Source organism: Egretta garzetta, unplaced genomic scaffold (assembly GCF_000687185.1).
Source record: "Egretta garzetta isolate BGI_Z169 unplaced genomic scaffold, ASM68718v1 scaffold640, whole genome shotgun sequence".
Taxonomy (NCBI): domain Eukaryota; kingdom Metazoa; phylum Chordata; class Aves; order Pelecaniformes; family Ardeidae; genus Egretta; species Egretta garzetta.
In genome coordinates this window covers 1,145,768-1,153,556 of record NW_009258264.1, presented here as the reverse complement: position 1 = coordinate 1,153,556, position 7,789 = coordinate 1,145,768, and the positions used below count along the sequence as shown (strand labels likewise).

Here is a 7,789-nt window from a genome sequence, read left to right as displayed (position 1 = left end):
TTCACTTGAACTTGGAAACGGTAACAGCTGAATAAAAACCTGGGGATTTGGTCTGGTAACTTGTCCTCCACAGAAAAGCTGCCTCAGCAAGTATGGATGAGACCGTTTTGTCCTGGCATGTGCCGCGGTTAATTCTGCCATCTAACCAGGAGCAAAGACGTGGGACATTATCCTAACGCCTCCGAAAGCCCAGGGATACTTTAGCTCACACGTATTAAAAGCAGGTTGTAAAATCTCCGCAATAAGTTTTCTCACATCTCCTTGACAAGACATTTCAGCATTCGGAAAGAAAAAGACACAGAGAGGCTCTAAAAAAAAAAACAAAACAACCACATTTCAGAGGAGAGTACTGGCCAAAGCGGCGCGTGGCTCACTGTGCTCCGGGGCTGCTCGAGTCCCAGCTGCAGGGCTCTTCCCGGCCACGGAAATCCCAGGCGAATCCGAGATGAGGACACAAACCTCTACACCATTAGACTGGCCATCCTCTACAAATAAGAGATAAAATGGTACAGGTTATAACACGGGCAAGTCAGGAGATGGTAAAGCAGGGGATGGCAGAGCTCAGCTTGATGCTGGGGGACGGACGGACAGATGCCTCGCAGCAGGGTACAACCAGCTCCGCAGAGTCGGTCTGTGTGACAGCAGCCATCTGAGGATTTACTTATTTACCCCTCCCCGAGCAGGTAACGAGCCGCTTCCCATTTTGCATCGTCCTGTACCCTCCCGCAAAGCTCCGCGCCAAGGGTTTCCCAGTCTCAGCCCTCGGCCACGCAAGCTCAGCTCTACTGGAAAATCCCAGAGGATGGCAGGCAATAACGAAGTAGGCTGGATACTCAGGGTGAGTCGCTTTTATTTATCTCCTCCATAGGAAAGTACACTTCCAGGACAAATGTAAGAGACGTTACAGCAATCATTTTGCATATTAAACACAATAAATACTTATAGTTTTGATAAAACTCCTTCCGTTGCCTCACCGAGGGTCCGACAGATGACGGGAACACGCTCAGGTCAGTGCAGGTGAATTTATTTATTATTATTTACAAATGCGCAAGCACAGGGTTTAAAACCTGACAGCCAGGATTTCCTACAGCTGCTGTTCATGCAATGCCTCGGAGCACAGAGAACGCTCGGAAGGGCTCCGAGCCGCACTGTTCCGTGCCCGCTCCGCTCAGCTGCGGCGCTTTCGGAGACTGCAAACCGATGCGTAAATCACCGTGTGCCATTTGTCGTTACCTAACCGGCGCGGCTTTGCAATAAAAAGTGGCGGAGCTATTGAGCCAGCTTGCTGACAATTAACAGTAGGCATCACCACTTAAAATCCAACGCTCTGGAAATCCAATCCTACGCATTTTCCATTTGTAATTTAAAAAAAAATTAAATAAATCTCAACAGCTTTCCCAAAAGCGACACTTGAAAAGTAACCATCACCAGCCAGAGGTAATCCACGATAGCTGCTCACATGCTACCATGTCAAGCATAACACCAGCACTAAGAAGGAAGATGGTGTGTACTGGAATTGAGGGAATTGGACCAAGTTCCCTGCATTTATCTGCAAACCCTCCCAGAAGTCTGTGCTATTCATTCAAATACAGGGGAAAAAGAAATACCTGAAGCACAATGTTAGAAAAGGAATTTTGAAAAGCAGGCAAATACATTCATTTTCTAAACACACGGCTCCTTACAGCTCAGAGCGAAGGCAAATCCAAAGGGGCAGAGCTTTGATTTTTAGCCTGTGGATAATTTTCCTCTGATTTGATAATTAATATTTGATAATTAATATTGCTCAATATAGGAACAATGATTTATTGGATTTATCACAAGCTCCCCCAGCTCAGGTTCCGTTTCCTTTTCCCCTCATCCTCGACATTAAGGCCTCTGAAACCCACGGAGATGGGCAACTTTAGGAGAGACATGCCCTTGTTGCATTGCTCCTGGCCGGACCATTCCCAAGCCGGCCATCCCACCGTGGGAGATGCACTACAGCAAGATCCGAGCCCGAGGCTTTGTGCGCTTCTGCAGCTTTGGCAGGAGAGCCACGCTGCTCGGACAGCGAGAGCACTGCGCGGCGCTGTTAAAAACACTATCACAAACTAGAGAATAGGGGACAGGGGCATGAAACTTCAGGATCCATCCCATCTCTTTGTATCCTATGAAATTGGAGAATATTGTTGGAAGAGCTTCATTTCAAGGACAAAGTGCAATGAAAGAAAAAGGCTGCACATCCAAATTGTTAAATACATTCAAGCAGGAGTTTCCCAGGCCTGGAGGGACACTACCTGGCCAGGGGCAGGAGCTGTGCCTTCCTCACCGGGAAGAGACGCGCCGCATCCTACGGCAGCGAGACCTGCGCCCCATCGCTGCGGGGACCAGTGGGATGGCAGGGTTAGGGGAATGGTTGGACTTGACCATCTTAACGGGCTTTTCCAACCTGGACAACTCTGTGATTCTAGGACCACCCTGCTGCAGCGGAGCGGGAGCCAGCTCCCCAGCCAAACCTGAACCCACTCTTAGCACTTGATGTCTGCAAACTGAGGCAGTGGCCGCTTTACCTTCTTTGCACGAAACCCAGCTCTCCCTTGGACACCAGAGCACCAGGAGTGAGAGGATTTGCCCAAAGCCCCAGGGCAGTGGCAAGGAAGGAGCGGAGCTTTGCTGAGAGCAAGAGCAGGTCAGCAACGACCCCTGGCAGCCCACGTGCAGCGACCCAAAGCCTCCAAGGACACAGCTCATGCCACCCGAGCCCACCCTTAGGCACTGCCACCCTTGGGTGCTCCCTGGAACAGCTCCTGCAGGGGGAGGGAGACCACCGAGCTCCCAAAAGCGGGTGGAAGCAGCTGGGTGCTGAGGGTCACCCTGGCGCATGGGGACGAGCATGGCACCGCGTGGAGGATGCAGCACAGGCGCTGCAGGAGCCACACGCTGCCGAGAGCCGTCCCACAGCCCCAGGCAGGGACCTGCTGAGCAACACAGCCGGGTCCCCAGACAGAGCACCTAAATTGCAAAAAAACTTCTACAGGGCAAATACACATCAGCGTTGCATGTACTGCAGGAGGCGAAACACCCGATGAGCCAAGCGAGGGGCTGCAGCCGGCTCTGCCACAGCCACCAGCAGAGCAGGGGCACGGGGACGGGCCTCGGGGGTGGCAGGAGCACGGTGAAGCGAGAGCAGCTCCGGCCGTTCTGCATGGGGCGGCAGCCAAGGTTTCATCCGAGCCCCTTACTCGGAGGCCGGCAGGGAAGCCAAGGTCTCGTGGGTGATGCTGGCTGTTGGCTCCCTGGAGAGGGGGGACAGACAAGGACATGTTCTCCCCTTAGGTGGGAGAAAGACTCTCCCTTAGGTGGGAGTCCTGCTCAGTTCACCCCCATTCAGAGATACCTCCAAGGGGACCTGACGGTGAGGACTCGGTGACGACTGCCACCAGCACGGAAAGGTTTACCCACCCACGTGCTTCCCAAGCACTAAACCCACCCAGCTCCCTCCAGCCACGGGGAGCTGGGGCTGAGCAGCTCCACTCCCATCCAGGCTGCGATCCTATGACTCCTGCAAAATCCCTGAGGTAAGTATTGCCACTGCACCCCAGGCAGAGAGGAGAAGAGGCAGAAGTGGGACGCGCTCAGAACACGCCGTCTGGCTCAGCCCAGAGCACTCCCACATCCTGGGCCAGAGATGGAACAAGCTCAGGGCAAAACGCGCTTTTGCAGGCAGCCAGCACAAGCACCGACGCACCAGTAAGCCCAGCTAGAGCCCCTGGATCAGTGGGCTCAGCCTGGTAATGCCTTCCTCCCCCACCGAGGTCCTCCTTAAGGACAGGTTATTACAGAGTGACAGACTTCCTTCTGCTCCACACGCTTGTCTTTCCCCAAAGTAGTTTCCATGCAACATTAATCGAGAGAAGTCCTACTTACTAAACCGAAAGAGAGTACATACAAGCTGCTCTCAGCGGTACTCACAGGCAAGCATTTCCCCCTTGAGGCTGCAAAGGAAAAAGAAAACAGCAGAGGACAGCTCACAGTGCGGTTTAAAGGAGATTTAAAGAAAAACAGTAAAAGCAGCAAAGCAAACGAGGAAAGAAGTGAAGCAACCCCAAAGATGTCATGTCAGGGAGCTCAGGGCAGGCTTATGGTGCAGCAGGAGCTGACACAGGGCATGGACATCGCGTGCTGCAGCCCCTGGCCACCTCCTCCACTGCTGCTCATCTCCAGGGCTCCATTCAGGCGAGAGGAACTCGGGACAGCACGATCCCTATGGCCCGCACGGCTCCAGAGCCCAGGGCTTCTACATGCTCCTTCATCCCAGAGCTGGCAATGCTTCCACATTACGATGATAATCAGGTTTAGGTTGGACATTAGGAAAAATTTCTTCACAGAAAGGGCTGTCAGGCTCTGGAAGGGGCTGCCCAGGGAGGTGGTCGAGTCCCCATCCCTGGGGGGATTTAAAAGAAGGAGAGATGAGGTGCTTAGGGACAGGGTTTGGGGGTGGGATGGCAGGGTTAGGGGAACAGTTGGACTTGATGATCTTAAAGGGCTTTTCCAACCTCAACCATTCTATGATTCTATTCTATAAAGCACAACTGCAAACAGTCGGGGTGGGGATCCCCCTCCTGGGGCTGCCCAGCCTGAGACACCCACACATCAAGACCTTGGGCTGTCAGGGTCCTCTCCAGCCGAGATTCTTCATCCAGAACTGCTGTGGGCCAAACCCACGCCAATGCAAAGCCCTGTCTGGTTCAGGTCCCACCAGAGCCCCGGGATTTTGGGGATGCCTAAGCCTCACGCTTTTCCCAGAGCATGAAAACACCAGCGACGTTCACCTGTGCTGCGCTGCCCCTTCTTTTGATCTCTGGCCACTTGCTCTGCTAACAGGGAGGAGGAAAACAAGAAGCTGGGTTCACTGAATAGCTGGGAAAAGAATAACCTCTAAAGTATCCAAGATGATTTTATTTTTAAGCAGGTTTGGTAGCGATGGCTGTCCCTGCACGAGGAGCCCAGCCAAGACCCCCTCGAAGCCCCACGCACGCCTCCCCTCCGCCTCGCCTGACAGGCAGCAGCTCTGCCTGCGGTCTCCCAGGCACAGAAAAACTCCTCATTTAGCAGAGAAACAGTTTTAAATGAGCAAAGAAACAAACGAGGCTTCGCATCCAGCACTCATGAGGACCTACGTGCTTCTAAGCTAAAAGAAACGCCAAGCACCCAAACCCAAGCACCCAAATCCGAGCTGCTTTAGTTTGGGCACCCAAAGAGCCCAAACTTTGCTCAACAAGCTGCTGCCACCAGGATCTGCAGGGAAACGGGCACCAACAAAATCATGGATGCAAAGACTTCCTTAGGACCATGAGGATATTTAACTCTTCCCAATCACCTTTTTTTTTTTTGGTGGAAAGCAAGACATTACCCAGCATCAACCACCCTACCAAAATCCTATCGCACTGATGGAGACTCGCCTGCATGGAGCCTGGTTTTTGAAAGCCTCTGGCACCACAATTCTAATTCAATGGGGCAAATTTTGGTTTCGGGGGAGGTTTTTTGTGGGGCTTTTTTTTTTTCTTTTAAGTGAGTCTAATCCAGAATAATTTTCATCTGGGAACAGAGATGGTAATCAGGACCCTGGGAAGGGTCTGTATTTCAGAGGACCACCGACAACCGCGGGTGATGGCAGGGAGGGGGAGCGTAGGGAAGGTACCACCTGGACACCGACTCGCAGCTGCAGCCGGTCGGCCCCATCTCGAGCTTCCAAGGATGGGAAAGGCCCCAGCAGGTCGAGAGGCTTGCTCCCAACGCTGTAATGTCGCGGGCGCTTTACCGTGTCCGCGCTGGCCCGCGGCGTAAAGCTGTTTCTTCTCATCCTTACAGGGGTTTGGCTGGCGGGAAGGTTGTTCTGATCCCAGACGGAGGGTATCGCAAGGAATGAAAAGGGGAACCAGAGTTTAAAACCACATCGCCCACCAGCATGCACCTCCGGCATCCCCACCCGCAGCCACCCCCAGGCTCCCGGCAGTGACCCCCACATCGGTCTGCGCCGGCACGACCGCTCCACGCCTTCCCCGGCTGAGCACCAGCGGTGGTTGCTGACCCCCTCAGTCGGTTAATCTGGCTCGGCGTCTGCTTTTCTAGCAGTTTTACTTCCCATTGGGATTTTTTGCTTAGGTGGCTTCATGTCTCCCTGGTAACAGATGATAGGACAAGGGGGAATGGTTTGAAGCTGCGCCAGGGCAGGTTTAGGTTAGATATTAGGAAAAACTTCTTTATTGAAAGGGTTGTCAGGCTCTGGAACGGGCTGCCCAGGGAGGTGGTAGAGTCCCCATCCTTGGAGGTATTTAAAAGAAGGATAGATGAGGTGCTTAGGGACAGGGTTTAGTGGTGGGATGGCAGGGTTAGGTTAAAGGTTGGACTCGATGATCTTAAAGGTCTTTTCCAACCAAAGCGATTCTATGATTCTATGATTCTATGTGTTTGGTTTTTTTTTTTTCCTCCCCACAATTGATTTAGGGGGGGGAAAAAAAAAAACAAACCAATAATCAAACAGAAAACTTTCACTTCTTTGTGTTTCTTCTCCCCCAAAGCAGCCACATGGCCCAAGAAAAGCAAAGAACAGAAACAGCCTCCCACTTCCCTGCGTGGGCAGCAACGATTTCAACACAGGCATCGCACAGAAGTCGCGAAGAGATAAATGCCCAACTGGAAACCACCAGAATGGGACCAGCCGCAAAAATCTTGCCAAATATCCTCAGTTTAGCATTTTGCTGTCAGCTGGCTTTTGCTCCGCAAACCCTCTCTGCCGCAGATGCAGGTTCCTCGTTTCTCCACTCCTCGTTTATGGTCCCACGGCTCGGGGACTCCTTTTCGCTGGGACACAAAAACATCCTCATCCCAGGCAATCAGCCAATAGCTCTTTATAAAACACAACGCCAAGAGGCAGCTAAAAGCCTACATGAACCAAGAGAGCTCAAAATGTGATGTGCTTGGATCTGCCATGAGCTAAGAAAGCGGGGAGTAGGTTTGTGCTCTTGAATTGGGGGTGTTAATTGCAGGCAATCGCTACGTGGCATTCCCCGACGGAGCAGCCCCTCTGCCCAAAGAGCGTTTGCAAAAAGCTAGCGCCCGAAATAGCAGCACCTTCTACAGGTTTAGCACGTAGTTTTGTGCTTTGCTGAACAAGGTGGATGCGCAGCAGTGGGAGAGACAGGATTTCATAAATAAAGCAAGTCAAAGTCCGAGACGTTTCCACCGCTCCTGCCCAGCGCAAGGGAGGTGAATCGGACCCACCTCCTTCTGCTTGGACATATACAAAGTTTAGGAACACCACGGCCTCGCCTTGCACCAAATACTTGTAAAATGCACAGGAAATCTGTAGAAACAAGGGAAAAAACTCCGCTCCGCCCAGCCAGTGGCACGTGGCAGCCAGCCTGGCCCCCCGAGGGCTGCAAGCGCTGCTGGGAGCCACCGAGAAGCTGCCCCAGAGCCCAGCCTTACCCCATCTGCAGCTTTCAAAAGAGAAAGCTCATCAAAGCAATGAGAAAAATTCCCTTTAAACGTTTTGCTAAGTCTTTTTGAAACGATCGCAATTCATGCAAACCAGCATCAACAACAAATACGTCACTGAGAACGAGACCTGGAATTTAAAATCTACATCTTAAATTTGCTCATTCTGCGTCCTACAATAGCTCTGAAAAACATCTCCCCCTGGCCTGGGAAGCCCATTAATCCAGCCTGCAATTAATTCAGCGTTGGGGAATTATTTCTGAAGCAAGCCCTTGTGGTCACTGAAAGCCATCGGCCGCTCCTCGCAGGT

General features: G+C 52.3%; 1 protein-coding gene across 2 annotated transcripts in view; it reads right to left on the bottom strand.

The window, feature by feature from the left end:
* The window catches only part of PFKFB2 (6-phosphofructo-2-kinase/fructose-2,6-biphosphatase 2), a 19,164-nt gene that overhangs the window by 5,329 nt on the left and 6,046 nt on the right, over positions 1–7,789 (bottom strand). The window contains exons 14-16 of one of the 2 annotated variants that reach the window (XM_009647937.2): positions 5,684–5,876; positions 3,952–3,974; positions 535–3,275 (exon numbers count right to left, since the gene is read on the bottom strand). In XM_009647937.2, the coding sequence (XP_009646232.1) occupies positions 3,218–3,275; positions 3,952–3,974; positions 5,684–5,876 (274 nt within the window). In that variant the 3' untranslated portion in view covers positions 535–3,217. Of the gene's footprint in view, positions 1–374; positions 487–534; positions 3,276–3,951; positions 3,975–5,683; positions 5,877–7,789 lie in introns of those variants that run through there. The other variant, XR_004842731.1, reaches the window with a different exon arrangement.